General features: G+C 40.0%; 1 protein-coding gene across 1 annotated transcript; it reads left to right on the top strand.

Moving 5' to 3' along the window:
• Positions 1 to 5,387: 5,387 nt before the first annotated feature.
• Positions 5,388 to 25,462, top strand: LOC116119977. Its single transcript, XM_031405914.1, has 2 exons — positions 5,388 to 5,616; positions 25,130 to 25,462. The coding sequence occupies exons 1-2, from the start codon at positions 5,388 to 5,390 to the stop codon at positions 25,261 to 25,263; spliced, it is 363 nt and encodes a 120-aa protein (XP_031261774.1). The 3' UTR covers positions 25,264 to 25,462.
• The last annotated feature ends 511 nt before the right edge of the window (positions 25,463 to 25,973 follow it).

Raw genomic sequence — 25,973 nt, 5'->3', positions numbered from 1 at the left:
ACACCTTCTTCATTGTTATTTATACCATAATGATCGATGTTTTACGAAGAAAATTGTATTCTTTCCTTGGGATAAAGTAAAAAATTAATTGAAGTTGTAAAGCAATTTTACCTGGCCATTCTTAATTAGAACTGTTTTCAAAATCTGAAAACCAACTGGCAATATTTCTAGTGTACGTAAAGATATCGAGGGACTTTTCTGTACTCTGAAGATTCATGAGATATTATATTATTATATATATTTAATATATATATATATATATATATTATATATATATATATATAATATCTATATATATATATGTGGATTGTATTTGTAATTGTGCAAGTGCAAACTGTTTTTCAAAATACGAGTTTACTTTTCTCTATACATTTAAGTTTCCACGTTCAATTTCTGATACTTTTTTTTCATTTCACCAAGTTAAAAAGATAGTTTTTGGGATAATAAATATATATATATATAAAAAATTAAATTTTAGAGCCAATGAATTGGGATGGTTTAATTTACAATTAATAATTTAATTAGTGTATGAGTTTAAGAGGCAGATTACTTCAGGTATTACAGTAAACTATATACTTAGTATTGTTCGTACTTTCAGGCATTTGGTCTAATTGATGATGAAGGTTTGACTCTCTGATCATCATATGAGAAAATCAAAGGAAAAAATTAATGAACTCAAGACATGCGGACTAATTTAAAGATTCAACTTTATCTTGCTATGTTATCATTTATCTTAGGCACAATTATGATGATCGATAGTCGAATAGACTCTTGAGTGTATTACTCAGAGGTCTGGAGTTCGAATCCCTCATAGGTTATTAATAGGAATAGTCACGGAACCTTACCTCTCGATAGTTTCAAGGTTTCGATGATTATTAAAATACGCGTAAGCTTGTCTGAACACTCCTATCGTATAAAAAAATAAAAAAATTGCGATCATATATGTACAATATATGCTATTAATGGCTAATTTTGAAGAGTCATTCAATAGTAATGTATATACATCCCTTACTTCCGGTGACTTTCAAGAAAACTACCTTTTTGGCCCAAAAGCAAATTCACTGTAGCTTTCATTATTTTGCTCACGTTTGTGTCACTCAAAACTGATAAGAATGAAAAAGTATACAAACCCTATTCATTATATTAATTTCCAGGCTCCGTTAGTTTAAAACTTGGATGTTTTTGTTTCTTTTGTCGCAGTTTCAGGTACAAGTCCTCCAAATTGTGAAACAAGTGCTTTATTTGCAGGCCTTGTGCTGCTACTCTTGTTAGTATTCCTGGCGGTAAAAAGCTTTCAAGAGCATCTCCAAATCATGATCTTCAAGATATTGGGAATTATTATGGTCAAGTATGAAATGCAAATGTGGAAATAGGATGATGACGCTTGAAAATTAATATTTAAAAATATTAATACATACAAATAATATTAATTAGTTATTCTACTTGATGAATGTAATTTTGTTAGGATCCACACGATTAGTGAGTGGTTTATCGACCCTTGGACACCTTCCTTCACAAGCTGGTTTTAAGGGTGAGTTTCTGCCCAATGGGTTTGTAACAATTTGTATCAAACCCAGCCATCCCGCGAACCCGTCCTCGTAGCAAACGGAGCGACCAACCACCATGTAGACACAGCCCTCGTAGAGGGCGAGGCAACCTGGAGGGGTTACCCGTGGGCAAGAGAGATTGTTAAGTCATCCAACTGGGAAGATGGCCACCGTGGGCGTCCTCCCTTTACAAGCCGGTATCCAATGGATTCGTAACATAATGTGCGCCCCCAAATACTGATTGGGTATACATCTCTATCTTTCTTCTGATCATGTGAAATTAAAGATCATACTGCGACACCATTTACTAGATATATATTACTATCACTTATGCATTACATATGCAGTATTCAGTATCAATATGAAGACTGCAACAATTGCAAGTTGAATTTGACATAAATATGATTAACCTTATTAGAAGTATTTTTACTGTTAATTGGTACTTAAAGAGATGGTAGAAAGCAAAACTCCCTTGAGATGTAAGTAAAAAGACGAAGGTGTAAAGCATTTTCATTTTCACCTGGGCCACTCTTGGAGCTGTTCTTCATTTATTGGCAGACTGCAAAAACTGTTTTATAATAAAAAAAAAACAACTGACTATTTCCTGTACGTAAAGATAAAGGCACCTGAAGAAATGCACGAGATGTGTATTTACATAATATATATATATATATATATACTCAATCTTTATGTTGTATTCATGCAAACTGTTTTCCGAAACGACAAATTTTTCTCTATACTTAAAAGTAAGTTTCCACGTTCACTTCTGCCATGTTTCGTTCTATTCACCAAGTTAAAAAAGAAAGTTTTTGGGATAATAAAAATATTCTTATCGTATTCAATGAAACAAAAAACTTTATTATTTTATACAGATTATATGTTTTATATTTTAATTTATCCGTGATTTAAGAAGCAGGTTAGTTCTCTTTTTAAGTAGTAATCCTGTTATAACTAATTATTCGTACTTTATTTTATTATTCTTTTTATTGGGTCATGAAATGGTTTTAAAAGGTTGATGAATTACCAATTAAAGTATCTCGAGTCATTCACAAAGGCCTAAAGTTCAGAGTTTCACCATTTCCGAAGGGAAAGAGTTAATATTTTCAACACAGGAAAGTGTTTGATTGGTGAAAAGCCATGGAATCAGAGTCGTGTCTCCTCTTCTACAGGCAAAACGGTGTTTGAAAAACACCGTACTTTTGTAAATATATCCTGATCTTCCACATCTATTCCTTCCCATATTTAATCAATACCCATATCCAATCCTTTTTCAACGTCCTCCTGTTCTTCTCTCTCTCACTCCCTTTCTTCACTGTAACCTTTCAGGGAAAAAAAAAAAGAAAAAAGAAACTCTATCAAATCATGGTGATGGATCCTTCAAGAAAAACTACCCACTTGGCTCAGAAGCAGCAGTTCTCACTGTGGCTTTCATCTTTTTGCTCATACGTTTCTGTCACTCAAATCAGGTAAAGAATCAATTAATGTTAACCCTATTCATTAAAATTATCTCAAGCTTATTATTAGTTTCAGACTCGCATGTTTTTTGTTTTTTTTAGTTTCTGCAGTTTTTGGTGAAGTTCCTGATGATGAAAAGAGTTTTTCTGTCGAATGAAAAAGAGATTGGGTTCAAGGCCCCGACTTGTGTTCACAAATGCTCCAATTGCAGGGCGTGTACCGCGACTCTTGTTATTTCTCCTGCCATAAAAAGGGTCGTCAGAGATCAGCAAAATCAGATCATGATCTTGAAGATGATGAAAGTTACTATCTCCAAACATGGAAATGCAAATGCGGCAATAAGCTCTTTGAGCCTTAGAATTTTTTTTTTTTTAATATTATCAAATATTAAATGTTATTAGTTGTCTCCTTCCAAGAAATAATGATTAGGTGAATTTCTGAGGGAAGGAATCTCCATCTTTCTTCTGATCACCATCATCATCATCATGTTGAGTGTGTTCTGTGTAAGATGGATGATACTGCTGTCCGTGACATAGTTTATTAAGACATGTAATATTATATGTTAATAATTATTACTTTACTTAATAAATTATATTTGGTGTTTCAGAATTTTTCTGGGTAGTTGCTTTTGTTTTCTTCATTTTTAATGCATGCATACTGTACAATCTAACATTGAAAAGACTTGTCGTTTCAATCTCTCTCTCCCCATTACTGGGAAAGAGACAGATCAAATTTTCATAAATGCGAATTCCATGTTTGGTTCAATGAATAAATTCGTAAATAAATTCAGATGATATCAAGTAATAATAATATAAATTCATAATAAAAACAACATAAATTTATTATAAAAACAAGATAGAGCACTTGGAGCTTGTCATGATGATTATAAATTCATAATATAGTGTGGTAGGATCACTCCGTTAAGAGGAAAATTAGGTGGATATGTGGTTTAAAAGGAGTTAAATACCCTCTTTTAACAAGCCGGTATTCTAAGGAAAGTTCTACTTAAGTCTATAAAAAAACTACTATCCAACATAATTTCTATCAAACACTCATTGTTTAATCAAATTCCTATCATTTGAAAGTGGGATACCATTAAATAGTATTAGAGTAGGCCCCACCTTTCGAGTTCGTGTAACAGGGCCCAATGGGCCCCTTGAGAAGGGATAGCCAATGATGGTGTTCCGAGTCCAAGCAATAGGGCTCAGTGGGGCCCCAAGGGGAGATAGTTGATTAGGGCAGACACTTTGGAAAGAAGAGTTATGCCCAATCCTACAAAAAGACCATTACCCAACCCAATAAGGAGTTTGTTTGGCTGAGTTTATGAAAATTAGCTTATAAGTAGCTAATGCTTATAAGTTAATTTGAGTTTATAAGTATTTGAAATATTAAGCAGTTACATATTTGATTAAAATACTTATAAATGATTAATAAATCGTTCACGCGTTTAGTAAATTATGGCTTATAAATATATTTTATTATTAAAATGACTAAAAATGATACTATTATTTTATCAATTAATAAATTATATAATAAAATTTTAAAATTAAATAAGAATAATATGATAACATATTTGATTAAATTAGCTTATAAACAAAATGCTTATAAGCCGAAAAGGAAGGAACATTTTTTGTCTTCCGGGTTCTATCTTAAATTATAGTGGCACTGAAATTTGAAAGCTGCCTTTGTCTTATGAATGTTCATAACTTGAATTAAATGGGTAGTTGAATATAGTCTTGTATCCAACAAGGAATAAATGCTACGTGCATCCTATCTGCACCTCAAGTTTCATAAATACTTTGGGACAGATAGGCTATAAAATTAATGGACAACTACTTTTAAAGCTATTGAATGGTTTGAATAGAGATTCTTCGGTCTATTATTCAAAAGGTTTTAAATTTGATTTTCTTCTTGATTATTAATAGGGATGATCATTAAAACTCTTTCTCAATCGATAATTCTAAGGTCTTTGAGATATTAGTTAAAGTACATGTAAACTAGTTCGGATACCCCTAGTCATTAAAAAAAAAAAATAATAATAGACAAGAGTAAAACGTTGTAATATCACATCAAAGAGAAGATGCAAAGGAAATTGGTAACTTAAATAAAAAATTGTGTAAAAGAGTAAATTAAACATACAATATAATTGATATTTTAATATCAATTTAATGATATTGTAATAGTCCTATTGAATCAACGTATAAAACTACGGATGCAGACGCTATCAAATTTTATCAACAATGCAAATATATATATATATATATATATCAACAATGCGGGTAAATTTTGGGCCCAACAATCAGCAACCCTAAGCCCAACCCACCTCATACTTTTTCACTATATCACACACTGAAAATCTGAAATAAAAAAAAAAAAAAAATCAAAATGGACATTCTTTCTCCGACGCCGTACACACGCCTTAAATCACCGTTTACGGGTTTCCACACAAATCAATCTCCTCCGTCCATCTCGCTTCCGCCTCATCCCCGTCGACCATCTCTCCAACTCATCCGTACGTCTCCAAGTGCTCCTCGCCTCCGCCGTTGTCTCGCCGCTAGTCCCGGCCCGCCCCCGTCCGACCCGCCTCCCCAACAAGATCCCGTCCAACTCGCCGGTTAGTTTGCTTTAATTAAGCATTTCTTTTAATTAATTTTCTGTGATTTTAAGTTATGGAAATTAATATGTAATTTCGAGCTTGAAATTTTCGGTTTATGTAAATTATTCCTTGGAAATTAGTTAGTTACAGTGGCGAATTGTTGTATGAAAATGTTTTAAATGAAATATTTATATGCTTGAAATTAGGAAAATTTTCAGAAACCACCTCGAGGTTTGGTTTAATATCATGCGTATAAAAGTTTCGATTTTTTTAATCACAAGCCATCCTCCCGTAACTTGCTTTCAGAATTTTTTATTTCATAAATCACCCCTGTAATGGCCTGTGATAAAAAAACTAAAAAAAAAAAAAAAAATAATAATAATAATTGGAACTTTTATNAGTGCAGTAAAGTCGACACTTGGGCCAGATCACTTAAACGCGCCGTAAATAGTTAGATTGGATGGTGGACTCCCCATATTTATATGGGTCAAACATAGATAAATGTACCCGAAATTCATTTAATATAAAATAATACAATATGAAAATAAATAAAGCCTTATAGAGTTAATATTTTAAAGTATGATTATCAAATCGTATATCGTATCGTGTATTAAAAATCTAATTTTTTGAATCATGTATCGCGTATAGTATCGTATCATAAGATACACATTTTTCAAAAAAATTAATAAAATAATCAAAATTTTCTAAAAATTAATATAATCCCCAAGACTAATTAAAGAATTTTGTGGTATTATTGACTTTAAATTATGGTATTACATAATCAAAATTAATCACAAAATTTCAAGATCAAGATCAATGTCAATATCTATATCTCCACTTATATTATTATTATCATGTAAAATGGGCAATATATATTCCTCTTCACTTTCTCCATACAAAATAGGTAAATTTGGACAAGTTTTAGTGAATCGGGTTGGGTGACCTGGTTTCGACCTGGAATTTTTTTTGGACCTTTGGCTCAAATTAATAAATTCGTATCGATTTATATCGATATTTTTAAGGATACGAACGGATACGTATCGTATCGTAGGATACATATCAACGTATCGAATGGTTTAGGATACACTCTTTGATATGTATCGTTGACGACCTGTATCGAATCGTATCGTATGATACGTATCGGGTATCGTAGGATACTAACAACCATGTTTTAAAGTATGAAGTGATCTGCACAAAAATGGAGTTAAAGCAAAAGAGTATATATGATATTATTTTCAAACTTTAAGGGTCTATTTGATAAAAACATGTCAAAGTTTTTTTTTTTCTATTTTTTTTGGTGACCAGAGTGTATAGGTCAACTTGTCGTATACTTCAACTAATCTATAAGATCTATTAAACACCTTACAAACTTAATGGGTCAGGTAAGTCTTAATAGTGGTCATTTGTGGGACTCGTATACAAAACTTCTGGATAACTTATCCAACTTCAATTGAGTGGTTAAAAAAAAAGTGAAAATTATCATTGCAAATGTTTTCTAATAAAAAATGTATCATGATTAAGGTGAGTTTTATCAATTTATTGATATGAAAATCCACATGCGTATATATAGCTAAGTGATTAATTCTCAAAATAATATATTCCTTGCAGCTGCAGGACGTATGCCACAGTTGGAATGATGAAAACTGCGCAAAAGTTATAAAAAATTCCTATGCATTGTTACCAAGTAAAAGAAACCTGATAACTATAACCACAAATATTGCTTGAAATACCTGAGTGGCTGAGTCAAGCAAGAGTTTTATACATGTTTCGAGACTCGATAACGCTATGTTAACACAAGTTGAAGGAAAAGAGAGGACGACAAAAGAATTCGAAACCCTCTGTAAGAAAGCTGGATTTTCTAAGTTTCAGGTTGTTTCTACTGCTTATGATATTTGGTTTTTCAAGACGTCTAGAATTAATCGAAGACTAAAGAAACTTAATGCTACAACAGTATGTTTAATGAACTGTAATTAAATGGTAACTTAATATATTAATAGAAAATTCATTCTCTCATGGCTCCAAATTAAGAAAAATCCATCATCTCTCCATAATTATAAATTTCATAATATATTAATAGAATTAACACACCTTCTTCATTGTTATTTATACCATAATGATCGATGTTTTACGAAAAAAATTGTATTCTTCCCTTGGGATAAAGTAAAAATTAATTGAAGTTGTAAAGCATTTTACCTGGCCATTCTCAATTAACTGTTTTCAAATCTGAAAAAACAACTGCAATATTTTCGTTATGCCGGGAAAATAAGGCTACGTGGGATTCACGTGAAGGGTGACCTGCTCCCGTCAGAGCAACACGCACACGCAGACCTGCCAAATGATAGGACTCACACGCGTCCATTTCCCTGCAATAAGTCGTGCGAAGTCAGCTTGGAAAGGAAAAATGGGACGTAACCGGATTATATCCTGACAATCACACCAAACCATGGATTTAATGATGATTACACGCTTCATTTTGATATAAAATGAGAAGACCCCTTCATTAAGGATTCGGCATTTTCATACAAAGAGAAAATCTCTTTCTCCTGTAAAGACTTTTCTTTTCCACTCTTTTGTAAGTCAGTCCGCAGTTGCGACCTGACCCACACTAATATCATACAAATAAGTGGACGTAGGACTTGCTACCTTAGCATCCGAACCACTTAAAAACTCCATTTGCATTTTATTTCGCTCTATATATCCATTTTCACTTGTATTTAACAACCAATCAACGTTACGCACGTGAAATTCGTTGGTGCTTAAACGACATCACAGTTTTGGCGCTAGAGAGGGCATATTTAGTGTCTACCCTTCATTAGGAGAATCTTTGACCTACTGATCCTACAGCTCACATGGCCCGCCAATCTGAACCTGAGCAGGGAACCACATGCGGAAAGAGTCCCCCCAGCTCAGAGGGACACCCCTTCCAACATACCTCCAGTTTTCGCAAATGTTCTGGGAATACCCTAGCGCTCCGCAACTGGACCCCACCATCAAAAGCTACCTAGAGAGGTTCGCAATACTCTCTAACGGTTAACCAGAGGTTGGACCTTCTGGACCAAGGCATGTCATCTACACAGCCGGAGCGGTACAACCGCCAAAACGCCCTCAGGTGGCGCGAAAGCGCGCAAAGGCGCTAGCCCTGCCGCGAGCACTGCAGCGCGTAAGCGCAAGGGTAGCAAGTGGCAAAAAATAAGCCTAGCGGCTCCCAAGGCCGGCGAATACAAAGGTGCCCCAGCGGTATCGGAAAAGCTAGACTCGGTGAAAAAGTAAATCCGAGCTGTCCCATGCCACGTCGCAAGCAAACCACAAGCGAAATGCTGGGCGCGATGATTCCGACCACCAACAGCAACAATCCCATCGTTCTCATGCTGGCCCCCACACCTCGCGGGGCGGTTCATACCACCGCGAGGGTCGTGAAAATGCCCCGCACATACATCGTCTTCACACGCCTCTAGTCAGCTTGTGTCAAGCGCGGCTGGGAATACCGCCGAGGCGAGAGGGATCCCCCTCCGAACTCTCCTGAACCGCAACCGAGCGGGCTCACATGGGTGAAAGCAACCCAGGTATGGCTCCGTTACCACAAATTGAGGACTGCAGCGAGCTCTGGACAGTTAAGGGAGCAGCAAAAACACAGGTGCAGGTCGCCTCTACATCCCCATTTTCTCCTGAAGTACTAGCCGCTCACCTCCCACCAGGGTTCAGAATGCCAGATATGCGGCCGTTTGATGGAACATGATCCGCAGGATCATTTATATGAATTCAACGACCTGATGGAGCCCACCAGGTTCGACCTTGCGAATGTCGTGTTTGGCCGTGATGCTGACTTCTCACGCTAAACGGTGGTTAAGGTCGCTCCCAGCGGGATCGGATTTCGTGGCCTCAGATGAGCAGCACTTCTTGCGGCATTTCCAGCCAACCGAAAATTTTCAATGCCTTTGCTACCTCAGCAACTAAGCAAGAAAGAGACGAATCCCTGCGTCTTACGTTGACCGTTCCACAGGGAACTCAACAAAGTGGCTCACGCTCCAGAAGAGTCCATCCGAACCCTTATAATGCTGAGTTCGCCCGCAATTGACCTGTGGAAAGAACTGCAGGCTGAGGACGATATTTCCCTCACCAGGTTCTATAACCTGGCAGAAAAGTACTCCAAATAGAGAATTCGCTGGGCGCACTCCGCCTCGCGATCGCGGCACTTCCAGCAGTACTGTCGGGAGATACAGCGAGCTGACCGCAAGGAGACGCTGACGATCAGCGAAAAGGGAAAAAAAACCCCGCGACGAGCAGAAAAAATCCTATGCTCCTGTTCTCGTCGCGACCGGGACGGGGCTCAATATACTCCCTGAAGGTGTCCATATCGACATCCTTGATAAGTTCGAGGAGGCCAGCCTGCTCGGTGAGCCCAAACCCATAAACCCTTGCTACGGCCAAAACACAAAAATACTCGCCGTTACCATCGGGAAATGGGCACCACACTGATGATGCCGAGCTCTAAAGCAGGCTATTGAAGCTCATCAAGAAGGGCACTTCAAGAGTACATTGATGACTCCCCAAAGAAAACCAAGGGAGCGAAGAAAAAGCGCCGTGACTGCAGCGGGTACAGTGTTAACATAATTTTCGGAGGTTCGCACCTCACGGGAAACACGCGAGGAGCGCAGGAAAGATTGCTCGCGAAGCGCACCACACGACCCGATCAGGGTAATGAACACTTCCAGCGACCTCAGAAAGCCCGAAAAGAGGAACCGTAACCTTCTGGGAGAAGGAGGCAGCTCCCTGCCCCACCCCACGAGGATGCTTTGGTGATCACCCCCCTGACAGGGTGTCATAAGTCTGCAGAATGCTTGTGGACAATGGAAGCGCTATAACATTCTGTTCAGTCCGCTTTCGATAGAATGAACCTGGTCAAGGCCGACCTGAAGCCAGCCTCGATGCCTCTGTACGGTTTTACAGGGGATCACTTCCCCCACGGAACAATCCAGCCCCAGTCACGCTCGGTGACTACGACGAGGTGACTAGGGTTACAGAATTCTTGGTCGTGGACTGCCCATCGGCCTTCAATAATCTTAGGGCGACCTCTACTGAGAACTTTCAGGGCAGTCACTTCCATTTATCATCTCAAATGAAGTTCCCCACTCCAACGGGGATAGGGGAGGTAAGCGGATCACAAAGCGCATCTCACGAATGCTATGTGAAATCGGTCCAAATGCCACAAAGGAAGGGCATTTCCGGGGTGCACCCCGCCAAGCTATGGCGATCAGCCGGTCGAGCCACAGCCTGGTCCACGGAGGATATATAGACCACGAATTCGGAAATCCCCCGAGCGGCCCGGTTGAGGAATTGTCCGAAGTATTGGTTATCCAAAAGAGCCGAGCCGAATGCTAAAGATCGGAAGCTGTCTCAACCCTCAGTTCGCTTCCGAGCTGGTAAGCTTCTTGAGAGAACATTGATGTGTTCGCCTGGTCGCATGCAGATATGTCGGGATCACCCGAACGTTATTTGCCATTCACTGAACGTCAGCAGTGAAGCCAACCAGTTCGCCAAAAGAAAGGCAATGGATCCGGAGCGTACCCGCGTTAAAATCAGAAGTGGGAACCTTCTCCGAAATGGATCTGTTCGCGAGGCTCTCTACCCGACCTGGTCGCTAACCCGATCCTGGTAAGGAAGCCAAATGGCAAGTGGCGCCCTGCGTAGACTTCAGCGACCTGAATAAAGCTTGCCCGAAAGATAGCTTCCCCCTGCCAAGGATCGACCAGCTCGTTGATGCCACCTCGGGGCACGAGCTGTTAAGCTTCATGGATGCATACTCGGATACAATCAAATCCCGATGTATAGCCAGATGGAAGCATACGACCTTCATTACGACCAGGGCTATACTGCTACAAAGTCATGCCCTTCGGCCTCAAGAATGCGGTGCGACCTATCAGGTTGGTCAACCGAATGTTCTCTGACCAGATCGGAGGCAATGGAGGTCTATGTGGACCATGCTGGTCAAATCCCAGGTCGCCTCAGAGCACATTACGCATCTCTCTGAGATGTTTGACATACTCCGGCTCTACAAATGAAGCTGAACTCTCTCAAATGTTCATTCGGGGTATCGTCAGGAAAATTCCTAGGATATATGGTCAATCAGCGGGGCATAGAAGTAAACCCTGAAAAGATTCAAGCTCTACTCGATATGGAGAGCCCGACCAGCAAAAGGCAGGTCATGAGTCTGAACGGGCGAATAGCGGCGCTAAGTCGCTTCATATCAAGACTACAACAGCCTGTTTCCCATTCTTCAATGTTCTGAAGGCCAATAAGAAATCGAGTGGACCTCCGAATGCGACAGGCTTCCAGAGTATAAAAGAGCATCTGGGAAGCCACCTCTCCTCTCCAAGCCTCTTCCACAAGAAACTGCTCATCTACCTGTCCGTGTCTCAGTTCGCGGTCAGTGCAGCTTTAATACGGGAAGAGGAAAAAGTCAATGGCCGGTATATTATGCAAGTAAGCGTCTATCGGATGCCGAGATGCGGTATCCAGAAATGAAGCGACTAGCTTTTGCCCTGCTGTTCTCGTCCAGAAAGCTGCGACCTTACTTCCATGCCCATACAATCAATGTAATGACAGTTACCCTCTCAGGCAGGTCCTCCAGAAACCGGAGGCCTCGGTAAACTGCTTAAAGGGCCATGGAGCTGAGCCAATTCGACTTAAATTATACGCCCAGGTCGACCATCAAAGGGCAAGCTGTTGCAGACTTCATCTCAGAATTTTCCTATCTCCCCAGCGAGCAACAGTCTAGTGAAGTCGGACAAGAAACTTTCGGAACCTGTCGACCTGGAACCTCTACGTCGACGGGTCCGAACAGAAAAGAGCCAGTGCAGGTCTTCTCCTGGTGAGCCCCGAGGGGATCCGTTCATGGTATTCTCCGTTCGGGTTTAAAGCGATCAACAATGAGTCCGATACGAAGCTTTGCTCGTCGGTTGCGACTCGCCAAAGAAATGGGTGCAACCGCGATCAGTTATTTATAGCGACTCTATGCTGGTCGTCAACCAGATCTAGGGGAATACCAAGCTAAAGAAGAGAACATGGTCCACTACCTGAAAGAAGCTAAAGTCTCTCTGGGGTCGTTTAAGCACTTTGAAATGACTCAGATCCCCAGGGAAGCAATTCTATAGCAGACGCCTTGGCAAAGATGCCTCGTCACTAGATTCAGAGGCTCCTGATAGCATTCCGGTTCGTTTTGTTAAGGCTCCAACTATCAGCTCGACCGAACAGGCCGTGAGCGTGGTTCAGCCAGATTCCTGGATGACCTCCGTTGTCCAGTACCTCAAGGATGGGACCTTGCCTAGCGACAAGGTCAAGGCAAGGGTCCTACGAGTAAGGTCTGCTCGTTTCGTACTCAGGAGATCAGCTATACAAGAGAGGATTCAGTATCCCTCTCCTCCGATGTGTAACCAGTGAAGAAGCAGACTACATGAGGAGGAAATTCACCGAAGGAATCTGCGGTAACCACACAGCAGCTCGATCTCTTGCGAACAGGTTGTTCGCCAGGGATATTATTGGCCCCGAATCCAAGAGGATACACACAACTTTGTCAAGAAGTGCGACAAGTGCTAGCGGTTCGCGAACGTTCCGCGGGTCCCATCTCACGAGCTGATTACCATGTCTAGCCCCTGGCCATTTTCCATGTGGGGGATCGACCTTATCGGCCCCATGCCAGTTGGAAAGGGAGGGGTCAATTAGCCGTGGTCGGCGTAGACTATTTCACAAAATGGGTCGAAGCCGAGCCATTAGCCGCGATCACGACCAGAAAACTGAAAGACTTCGTTTTCAAGAACATAGTGTGCCGCTACGGAATTCCTCACACCCTCATCTCAGATAATGGAAAACAATTCGATAATGAGGAGTTTAAGCAGTTCTGCGATGAGCTGGCCATCCAAAAAAATTTGCCTCAGTCGCCCCCGCAAGCGAATGGCCAGGTTTGAAGCATCAACAGACCATCAAGCACACTCTGAAGGTCAACTCAGGGCAGCCAAAGGAAATTGGGCTGACATCTCCCCGAGGTCTATGGGCGTACGGACAACTCCAAGGACCTCCACCTTGGAAACCCCATTTTCGTTAGCCTATGGCTGGAAGCGATGATCCCCGTGGAGGTCGGACCGTTCTCTTCGGAAGGACCTCACACAGAAGACGAAAACGAAACACTTCTGAGAGCGAGTTGGATCTGATCGAAGAGCTCGCAGCAAGGCTTCGCTAAGGAGCAAGGCTTCGCTAAGGAAGCAGCCTACCAGCAGCGAGCAAAAAGGTTCTTCGACTCAAAGGTCAAGCAAAGCTTCCAGGCGGAGACCTGGTGCTAAAGAAGTTCTCCTCGGGAACCAGAGAGCCAAGTGCGGGGTACTAGGGCCTGACTGAGGGTCCGTACCGGTCGACAAAGTGATCAGACCGGGGACCCTACCATCTCAAAAGATTGAACGCTCCAGGTACCCAGCTTGGAATGCCGAGCACCTCCCCATACTATCAGTAATCCTGAACTCAGCTCTCAGTTTTTGTTATTTCTTTTTTAAGTATTACTCTGTTCGCTTAAAACAGTTCGCATGTGTTCTGTTCGCATGTAGAATTATATGTAATCGCTCATGTAAATCCAATTGTAAATAGTGCATATTTATGGAAAACGAACTGCAATTGTAAAGAAAATTTCTCATTTATATACAAAAAATCAAGACTCGAGTCAATGGGAACGACTCTTAACGCTAAGGCTGGTCGGGAAGATCCTTTGAGCCAGAGCCGCCTGCCTAGTCGGGTCCCTGGGCCGGCGGGCGCCTGGTCGTCCTCCTCGGCCATGATCCGCAAGTGCCCTGCCAAACCTCCGGAGGTCGGAGAAGTCCAAAGCAGGGTTCCTTGCTCGCAGGTGTAGATGGACCCTATGCCCAGTCCGCGGCCTTCTCCTCCATCTCCTCAGACTGATTCGCATTTCTACAGTCGAGAAGCGACTCTCTCCCGCCTCTCCTGAAGCTCGGCCTCAAGAGCCAGCCTTTCCTGTTCGGAGGCCCCTTTGTCTTCTTCAGCTCGCTGAGCCCGTTCGAAGTCGCCCGCATCTCTTGGTCCTTTCTCCGACCTCCTGGAGGGCCGGGGTTGTCCTTTGAAGCTCTTTAATTTCCTCCGCACGTCGGTCGAGTTTTGTCTTTGGGAAATCCACCTTCGTAAAGCGCGTCCTTTTGGTTCAGATACCTGTTCGCCGCTTCGAACGCTTGTGTTCTTTCAGCTTCGACGGACTCTAAGCTCTGCTTTAGCTTCGTGACCTCCTCTTCCGGTCCTGTCCCTTTTGCGTCCCCAGCCGCGTCTTCTCCATGGACATCCTCATCGCAAGCAATCCCTACGAGCAGGTACAGTTAGAAATAAAAGATTGAAATTTCAAGTACGGCTAGTTTACCTTGCTCAGATGCTGGAACGACGTGGCCATCAGGTCTTCGCCCGTGTCGCAAATTCGTCGTACGACTCCGATAGCTCGACTCGAGCAGGCCATAAACGATCGGCTGCAGGTACTCGGACAGACCCCCACGAGTCTAGAACAGGTGCGTCCTTCCCTTGTCGCTAGCACCCGCCTCGCTCACGGCTCCTTGCCCGACCTCCGGGATCCCTGGCCGACTCTAGGCTCTCCCTCAGATTCAGTCTCCGACTCTTCGGGCTGAATCTGCTTTCTCTTCTTCCCCTCTGGGCCGGAGCCTTCCGCTTGGGGCGAGCAGTTGGCGCCTAAGCGGCCTGTTCCGTCCTGGTTGCTCCTTGCACAAGACGGGGCTAGGAAGCCGGGACTGTTGGCACCGGCTGTGCCGGGATAGTACGAGCAGCGTCGGCCGCCCTTCCGTCCTCGATCGAGGAAAATGAATGGTGCTCGGCGGGGTTCCCGGACTCCTTTGGGGGCAGTTCTCTTCTGCATTTAAGTTCGTTAGTAAACGAAATCGTTCTAGACCAGAAGGGAACAGTATACTTACCTTCTGGGGTTCTAAAGACGCCTTGTCGCTGAAAAACCCGTACTCCGCAAGTTCGCGGTCGTCACAAGCCTCCTCGCGTCCCGGCTCTCCTCGTCCAGTACTCTAAGGATACAGCCTATTTGGGTCGGCGAGTAAGTTTTGGCGGTCGTTCTGTTAACTGCAAAAGAAAACAGGTCGTTACTATAGATCATGCGAGCAGATACTAGACCCAGCGAAGAGAAACCTACTTGGGTCCTGAAAACGGCAGTAGCCGTCATAGCAAAAGAAGAAAAACTTTGTCTCGTAGGCCCTCGGTTGCTGGGATAGCTGTGTATCCCCGCGCAATGGTAGGTCGCCGAGACAATAGTATAGGAGTCCTTGTCCCTGCTCTTTTGAGATAGTAGGCGATGCCAGCTCCACTGCAGTTGGCTCGCCCAGTCGCTTTCGCAGCACGCGATATCATTGCGACAACGATGACGTATGCGTTTGGCGTCAGCTGCATCGGCGCGATCCCGAAGTGATCAGGACCGACCTGATAAAAGGATGAAGGGAATCCTTCCCCCACCCTTAAGATCTCTTCAGAGATCGCGGCAAGGCCATTGGTAGGGCGCCGTGGACACCTTGTATGGTCGAGGAACACCTCCGCGCGGACGTCAAACTGCTGTTTAATCCATCAAATTCCTCCGAGGTGGAGACCGAAAAGACGTCAAGGGACGTGTCCTCGGGAACTTCCGCGAGGACGACGGTGGCTCCTTCCTCGGGCCTGGATGTTGACGGTTCCATCCTAGTCTGCAACATCGACAGACGGTCATTTGGCTTTCGTGTTTGTCCCAGCGGCGGCAGGGGACAAATTCTTAAACCCTAGCAGTAAGACGAGTCTCGTCCATGGCTCGAATCCAATGACGGCGTCACGTCTCACCAGGAGACCCAACGCCATCGCCTAACCAACAAATACAAAGAAAAGAGAGGAAGAAAATCTTACCTTCTGCGATAGATAACCGAGACCGAAGCTCGTTTCAGTTGCCTGAGAGGTGCCGATCGGGAAAGATGGTCTCTGGTTTGCAAAGGTTCGTCACTTGAAACAAAAGAAATTTCGGTGACCTCATCTGAAAAATGCGATTTTTATATGGATTGCGAATCGACGGTTACCACCCCTCGGAACCGAATCGACAACCCACTCTCTCTCCCCGCATTAAATGCGCCCCACGTCGCATTAAATGCCGTGATAATAGTCGTCGTTTCGAATGCGCTGCGCAACTAATGCTGTCAAAACGATGTCGGGTCAGCCACGATGCATTTAATGTGTCTGACAAATGCTTCAGCGCGTGCAGAGCGCCTGACAGCGTAGAATCGGTTCATTAAATCTCTAAGGCATAGGAGGAGCGTCCATCGATCCAGGTGGCTAAGATGAAGATTGTCAGGTCGCTTGGCAAGGAATTGCGCGAGATCGGTTCGCCAAGAGTTCCGTGCCGAGTTCATCCCATCAGGTCGGAGCGATCAAAAATTCCAGTGTGACTTAGTTTCCAAGGTCTGATCCTCAAACCTTAAAACTAGGGGCTTCTGTTTGCCCGGAAAATAAAAGGCTGACGTGGGAAGTCACTGAAGGGTGACTTGCTCCCGTCAGCAACACGCACACGTCAGACCTGCCAAATGATATGGAGCTCACACGCGTCCATTTCCCTGTAATAAGTCGTGCGAAGTCAGCTTGGGAAAGGGAAAATGGGACGTAAAGCCGGATTATATCCTGACAATCCCACCAAACCATGGATTTAATGATGATTACACGCTTCAGTTTGATATAAAATGAAGAAGACCCCTTCATTAGGGGGGATTCGGTCCCATTGCATACAAAGAGAAAAATCTCTCTCTCCTGTAAAGACATTTTACTTTTCCAACTCTTTTGTAAGTCAGTCCGCAGTTGCGACCTGACCCACACTAATATCAATACAAATCAGTGGACGTAGGACTTGCTACCTTAGTATCTGAACCACTTAAAAAACTCCATTTGCATTTATTTTCGCTCTATATATTCCATTTTCACGTGTATTTAATAGTCAATCAACGTTACGCACGTGAGAATTCGTTGGTGCTTAAACCGAGTATCAACAATTTCTAGTGTACGTAAAGATATCAAGTGGACTTTTCTGTACATCTGAAGAGATTCATTATATATATTATGTGGATTGTATTTGTAATTGTGCAAAGTGCAAACTGTTTTCAAAACGAGGAGTTTACTTTTCTCTATACATTTAATTTTCCACGTTCAAGTTCTGATACGTTTTTTTCATTTTACCAAGTTAAAAAGATAGTTTTTGGGATAATAAATATATATAGTATATAAAAAAAATTAAATCTTTAGAGCCAATGAAATGTGATGGTTTAATTTACAATTAATAAATTTAATTAGTGTGTGAGTTTAAGAGGCAGATTACTTCAGGTATTACAGTAAACTATATACTTAGTATTGTTCGTACTTTCAGGCATTTGGTCTAATTGATAATGAAGGTTTGACTCTCTGATCATCATATGAGAAAATCAAAGGAAAAAATTAATGAACTCAAGACATGCGGACTAATTATAAAGATTCAACTTTATCTTGCTATGTTATCATTTATCTTAAGCACAACTCTGAATGATCGAATAGTTTGATAGGGACTTTTGAGTGTATTACTCAAGAGATTCTGAATTCGAATCTCTCATAGGTTGTTAATAGAAGTAGTTACTGGAGCTCTTACCCGATCGATAGTTTCAAGGTTTTGGGAGATTAGTTGAAATACACGTAAGCTAACTTGAATACCTCTGATCGTATAAAAAAAAAAAAAAATTGCGATCATATATGTACAATATATGCTATTAATGGCTTAATTTTGAAGAGTCATTCAATAGTTATGTGTATATAACATCCCTTTCTTCGCTGTGACTTTCAAGAAAAGCTACCTATTTCGCCCTAAAGCAAAATTCGCTGTAGCTTTCATCATTTTGCTCACATTTCTGTCACTCAAAACTGATAAGGAATGAAAAAGTATATAAAGCCCCATTCATTTATATTAATTTCCAGGCTCCGTTAGTTTAAAACTTGGATGTTTTTGTTTCTTTTGTGCGCAGTTTCAGGTACAAGTCCTCCAAATTGTGAAACAAGTGCTTTAGTTGCAGGCCTTGTGCTGCTACTCTTGTTAGTATTCCTGGCGGTAAAAAGCTTTCAAGAGCATCACCAAATCATGATCTTCAAGATATTGGGAATTATTATGGTCAAGTATGAACATGCAAATGTGGAAATACGATGTGTGACGCTTGAAAATTAATATTTAAAAAATATTATATACATAACAAATAATATTAATTAGTTAGTTACCTGATGAATGTAATTTTGTTAGGATCAACACGATTAGTGAGTGGTTTATCGACCCTTGGACACCTTTCCTTCACAAGCTGGTTTTAAGGGTGAGTTCTGCCCAATGGGTTTGTAACAATTTGTATCAAACCCAGCCATCACGCGGAACCCGTCCTCGTAGCAAACGGAGCGACCAACCACCATGTAGAACAAGCCCTCGTAGAGGGCGAGGCAACCTGGGGAGGGGGTTACCCGTGGGCAAGAGAGATTGGTAAAGTCATCCAACTGGGAAGATGGGCCACCGTGGGCGTCCTCCCTTTACAAGCCGGTATCCAATGGATTCGTAACATAATGTGCGCCCACAAATACTGATTGGGTATACATCTCTATCTTTCTTCTGATCATGTGAAATTAAAGATCATATTGCGACAACATTTACTAAGATATATATTACTTATGCATTACTTATGCAGTATTTAGTATCAATATGAAGACTGCAACAATTGCAAGTTGAATTTGACATAAATATGAGATTAACCTTATTAGAAGTATTTTTACTGTTAATTGGTACTTAAAGAGATGGTAGAAAGCAAAACTCCCTTGAGATGTAAGTAAAAAGACGAAGGTGTAAAGCATTTTCATTTTCACCTGGGCCACTCTTGGAGCTGTTTTTCATTTATTTGGCAGACTGCAAGAACTGTTTTTATAATAAAAAAAAAAACAACTGACTATTTCCTGTACGTAAAGATAAAGGCACCTGAAGAAATGCACGAGATAGTGTATTTACATAATATATATATATATATATATATCTCAATCTTTATGTTGTATTCATGCAAACTGTTTTCCGAAACGACAAATTTTCATCTCTATACATTAAAAGTAAGTTTCCACGTTCAACTTCTGCCATGTTTCGTTCTATTCACCAAGTTAAAAAAGAAAGTTTTTGGGATAATAAAAATATTCTTATCCGTATTCAATGAAACAAAAAAACATTTATTATATTTATACAGATTATATGTTTTATATTTTAATTTATCCGTGAGTTTAAGAAGCAGGTTAGTTCTCTTTTTAAGTAGTAATCCTGTTATAACATAATTATTCGTACTTTAATTTTATTATTATCTTTTTATTGGGTCAATGAAATGGTTTTAAAAGGTTGATGAATTACCAATTAAAGTATCTCGAGTCATTCACAAAGGCCTAAAGTTCAGAGTTTTCACCAGTTTCCGAAGGGGAAATGAGTTAATATTTTCAACACAGGAAAAGTGTTTGATTGGTGAGAAAGCCATGGAATCAGAGTCATGTCTCCTCTTCTACAGGCAAAACGGTGTTTGAAAAACACCGTACATTTGTAAATATATCCTCGATCTTCCACATCTATTCCTTCCCATATTTAATCAATATCCCATATCCAATCCTTTTTCAACGTCCTCCTGTTCTTCTCTCTTCACATCCCTTTCTTCACTGTAACCTTTCAGGGAAAAAAGAAAAAAGAAAAAAGAAACTCTATCAAATCATGGTGATGGATCCTTCAAGAAAAAACTACCCACTTGGCTCAGAAGCAGCAGTTCTCACTGTGGCTTTCATCTTTTTGCTCATAACGTTTCTGTCACTCAAATCAGGTAAAGAATCAATTAATGTTAACCCTATTCATTAAATGATTATCTCAAGCTTAGTTATTAGTTTTCAGACTCGCATGTTTTTTGTTTTTTTAGTTTCTGCAGTTTCTGGTGAAGTTCCTGATGATGAAAAGAGTTTATCTGAGATTAAAAAGAGATTGGGTTCAAGGCCTCCGACTTGTGTTCACAAATGCTCCAATTGCAGGCCGTGTTCCGCGACTCTTGTTGTTTCTCATGACGATAAAAAGGGTCGTCAGAGATCAGCAAAATCAGATCATGATCTTGAAGATGATGAAAGTTACTATCTCCAAACATGGAAATGCAAATGCGGCAATAAGCTCTTTGAGCCTTAGAATTTTTTTTTTTTTAATATTATCAAATATTAAATGTTATTAGTTATCTCCTTCCAAGAAATAATGATTAGGTGAATCTCTGAGGGAAGGAATCTCCATCTTTCTTCTGATCACCATCATCATCATGTTGAGTGTGCTCTGTTAAGATGGATGATACTGCTGTCCGTGACATAGTTTATTAAGACATGTAATATTATATGTTAATAATTATTACTTTACTTAATAAATTATATTTGGTGTTTCAGAATTTTTCTGGGTAGTTGCTTTTGTTTTCTTCATTTTTAATGCATGCATACTGTACAATCTAACATTTAAAAGACTTGTCGTTTCAATCTCTTTCTCTCCCCATTACTGGGAAAGAGACAGATCAAATTTTCATAAATGCGATTTCCATGTTTGGTTCAATGAATAATAAATTCAGATGATATCAAGTAATAATAATATAAATTCATAATGTAGTGTGCTAGGATCACACATTGTGAGGAAAAATAGGTGGTTATGTGGTTTATAAAGAGTTAGATACCCTTCTTTAACAAGTCGGTATTCTAAGGAAAGTTCTATCTAAGTCTATAAAAAAAACCTACTACCCAACCTAATTTCTATCAAAGACAGATTGCTTAATCAAATTCCTATCATTTAAGAGTCGATTCCTATTAAACGGTATTAGAATAGGCCCCACCTTCTGAGTCCATGTAACAAGGCCCAATGGGCTCTCTGAGGGAGGATAGCCAATGATGGTGTTTCGAGTCCACGCAATAGGGCTCAGTGGGGCCCTATGGGAGGGATAGCTGAAGAGGGCGTACGCTCTCTGGAAAAGAGAGTTATACCCAATCCTACAAAAAGACCATTATCTAACCTAATAAAGTTCAAGGCCGACCCAAGGGGAAGGCAGGTGAGGCACCTGCCTAGGCCCCCCCCCCCCCCCCAAAAAAAAGCCCCAAAAATTGGCTCAAAATTATTTTAAGATTTTTTTTAAAAAGATTTACAGAAATACTATTGGGCCTAAAAAAGTTTATAATTTTTTTATCTAAACCGGTCCAAAGGGCCCCAAAAAAGCCGAAAAGGCCCAAATTCATTATAATTTTTTTTACATAAATTTACAAAAAAACCATGTTTCATATTTTCCATTCACACCCCTATATTAACTAAACTAGTTATTTAAGTGTCTAAAATTTCAAAAGACCCATTCAATCCCTAAAATGATGAAAACATTGCATTTCCACCCCTCTACACTGCCATAGTGTCCCTGTCGGCATTAAAGTGATGATTCTGGTCAATTTTCTCACCAAAATCGACTGGATTCATCACTTAATCATTTTCGAAACGTTTTCCCAACCTTGACAACCCCCAATTTGGTCGATTTTTGCTGATTTTCGCAACCCATTTGCATTCTTCACTGCGTGCGACAGCCATTTCTGACATGTATCCGCTGTCGTTGACCTTCCCCGACACCACCATCTTTGTCCCCTTAGTCCCCTCAGCCCCATCCCCCAAACCCCTCACTTACCTGACCCCGGTAGCCCGCTGTCCATCTCTCGCCTTCACAAAAAAGATTAGGTAATTTGGCTATATTATCAATTGAAAAAGATTTGATTTCTAAACTTGAATATAAAAATTTAATTAGTGATTTTGCATCTCAAAAGGCAAGAAAAATTAATTTGAAATAATTTTTTAATATATGCTTATATTATTAAATGGGTCCCAAAGTAACTATTATCTAGGGTCACAAATGTTCTTGAGACGGCCTTGATAAAGTTATTGCATTTACATTTTGTCTTCGGGTTCTATCTTAAATTATAGTGGCATTGAATTTTGAAAGCTGTCTTGTCTTATGAATGTTCATATCTTGAATTAAATGGGTTGTTGAATATAGTTTGTATCCAACACGGAATAAATGCTATGTGCATCCTATAGCACCACAAGTTTCATAAATACTATGGGACAGATAGGCTATAAAAATTAATGGACAACTACTTTTGAGTAATCGAATAGTTTGATAGGAATTTTTATTTTGAGTGATCAAATAGTTTGATAAGAACTCTAGGTGTATTACTAAAAGGTCTCGCGGTTCGAGTCCCTTTTCGATTACTAATAGGGATAGTTATTAAAACTTACTTAATCGGTAGTTCCAAAGTTTGGGAGATCAATTAAGGTACACATAAACTAGCTTAGACACCTCCTGTCATTAAAAAAAAAAAAAATAATTGGACAAGGGTAAAACTTTGTATATCACATCAAAGAGAAGATGCAAAGGAAATTGGTAACAAATAAAAATTGTGTAAAGAGTAAATAAACATACAATATAATTGATATTTTAATATCAATTTAATGATATTGTAATAGTCCTATTGAATCAACGTATAAAATTACGGATGCATACGCTATCAAATTTTATCAACAATGCAAATGTGTGTATATATATCAACAATGCACGTAAATTTTGGGCCCAACATCAGCAACCCTAAGCCCAACCCACCTCATACTTTTTCACATATCATACTGAAAATCTGAAATAAAAAAAAAAAAAAAATCAAAATGGACATTCTTTCTCCGACGCCGTACACACGCCTTAAATCACCGTTTACGGGTTTCCACAAAATCAATCTCCTCCGTCCATCTTGCTTCGCCTCATCCCCGTCGACCACTCTCCAACTCATCTGTACGTCTCCGAGTGCCGTCGCCTCCGCCGTTGTCTCGCCGCTAGTCCGGCCCGCCCGTCCGACCGCCTCCCCAACAAGATCCCGTCCAACTGCCGGTTAGTTTGCTTTATTAAGCATTTCTTTTAATTAATTTTCTGTGATTTTAAGTTATGGAAATTAATATGTAATTTCGAGCTTGAAATTTTCGGTTTATGTAAATTATTCTTGGAAATTAGTTAGTTACAGTAGCGAATTGTTGTATGAAAATGTTTTAAATGAAATATTTATAGCTTGAAATTAGGAAAATTTTCAGAAACCACCTCGAGGTTTGGTTTAATATCATGCGTATAAAAGTTTCGATTTTTTAATCACAAGCCCATCCTCCCGTAACTTGTTTCAGAATTTTTTATTTCATAAATCACCCCTGTATATGGCCTGTGATAAAAAAACTAAAAAAAAAAAAAAAAATATAATAATAATTGGAACTTTTATCCGCCTGATGTTCAACTGAACCTGAGGTGTGTGGTTTAGTTGAATATCTCCCTTGAAATTATGTCTGTGTTTAGTATTATAGTTGCACAAAGACATGCATAATATGTTTGTGTTAGAAGTTTTTCGGGTTGTTGAGTTTGATAGCTTTACCTTGAAACACGGTACTTGTATGAGTTTAGAGATTCTAGTTTGTTATTAGTAGGGATTTTTTTTTTTTTTTTTTTGGAAGAATTTCATAGGTTTAATGTAATGGGCTGTTGGTCATCAATGTGTAGTGTTGGATGGTCTTTCTTAATTGAATTATAGAGGCTTTAATTCTATGACTATAAGAATAGATGAAGCTCAGAAGAAATGAATAAACTTATCATCAAGTTTTTGAATTGCTATCAGGAGTGGTTGGTTAAGAAATCTAGGTGATTGCGTTTCTTGTTCATTTTCTACTACTTCTTTTTGACTTTTTAACCGGCCTGGCAAAAGCAGATGAGATGTACTATGGATGTAGTAACGCTTCAGAACAATTTGTGGCTGATGGGTAGCAAGAGAGGCTTAATATTGATTCCTAGTATGGAGAAGTTGGGAAATTTGTTTTAGCCCCAACAAGATTTTATATCAGATTCACCTTGTGTATTAATTTGTGATAATGACAACAACTAAGATACTGACTTGTTTCATCTAGTAACATGGTAGATATTAGTGGATCATGCAATTTTTTACAGAAATATATGCTCTCACAATATGTTATGGTGAGACGTTGTGGTTTGTAGATTCAGTGCATTCAAGATTATTACCAAATAAATTGATAACTGTCCCGCCAACCTTGTGCATGGTTTCAAATTGAATTATCACTTAGTGGTGTTATCATGATATCATATTGAATATATGGTACTTCATATGAGTAGTGGATGGTTTGGAGGTTAGGGAATAACAAGTTCTCCTAAGTAACATAACAAGTGAACTATTGCACGTTATGTTTTCTAGTTAATATTTTCTTCCTTATGGGTAAGAGTTGAATTGCTGATAGAATTAAGCCTTTTTTATTTGACTGAATCTTCCCTTTCTTGATTGTGTTTTAAAATTCAGAATTACTATCGATTTTTTTTTGAAATCGTGTTTCTCTAGTTGGCATTTAATGATATATTTTTCTTTACAGGCTTCTCTAGACTTCAAGATCGTGTTCGGATCTTCTTTGCAGTTCTTTTCTGGATGTCTCTATTTTTCTGGGCTTCTGCATTTGATAAGAGGAATAATGGTAGACGAAACAAGGGATCAAGGTTTAAAAGATGACCAAGAAGCAGTTATCCTGTATATATGTAAGAGTTGAAGCAATATTAGGAATACATGAAGAAAATTCATCGTTGTTTACATACTTAGTGATCAGAAACTTGTTTGAATTTGTCTTCACTTTTGTAACGTGTATTGAACAAAATTTCAGAACTCTAAAATACAATTTTTCTTCTGCTGGTATTATGACAATGTCTTGCCTCATTGTTGCCTTTTCACTAAAATTCTTTCATATACCATCTTACATATAATGTTTCTACTTTTCGGGGAATCAAATTTGCAATGTTGTCACTATGAATGCAACCTTTGGTTCATTGGAACAAAATAATGATTTGATAATGAGATTGAATCACAGGTAAAGGGCAAAGAGGGCATATGATTGATTTCCTGAAGAGCTGGAATTTGTATTATATTCTTTTGTGATTGATAGCAACTGCAAAATGATTCTGTTAGGTGTGGCATAATGTGGTTCCAGATACTTGGAGCTCTCTGGCTGATTTGAGTGGTCCTGGAATTACCAAAGGTAGGCAATCTACAGGTTTCCAACTTCCAAGCACTTAGATCCAGGTCCTTGCTACGAAATATCCTGACTGTGACCTTTTAATCAACTTTGGTAGTTTCCACTTTCCAGGGAAGGCCACTTTGAATTTGTTTCACCATCTACGTGAGGAAATGAATGATACCTGGAACCCGGCTATTCTACATTATTTTGC

Source organism: Pistacia vera, unplaced genomic scaffold (assembly GCF_008641045.1).
Source record: "Pistacia vera cultivar Batoury unplaced genomic scaffold, PisVer_v2 Contig913, whole genome shotgun sequence".
Classification (NCBI taxonomy): Eukaryota; Viridiplantae; Streptophyta; class Magnoliopsida; order Sapindales; family Anacardiaceae; genus Pistacia; species Pistacia vera.
The sequence above is the reverse complement of the archived record's forward strand: the minus strand, read 5'-3'. Positions and strand labels throughout refer to the sequence as shown.

Excerpts from the sequence above, each read along its gene's own strand:
- LOC116119977 (XM_031405914.1), top strand. The coding sequence starts at position 5,388 with ATGGACATTCTTTCTCCGACGCCGTACACACGCCTTAAATCACCGTTT. Across the intron at positions 5,617-25,129 it reads AGATCCCGTCCAACTCGCCG|GCTTCTCTAGACTTCAAGAT; the intron begins GTTAGTTTGCTT and ends TTTTCTTTACAG.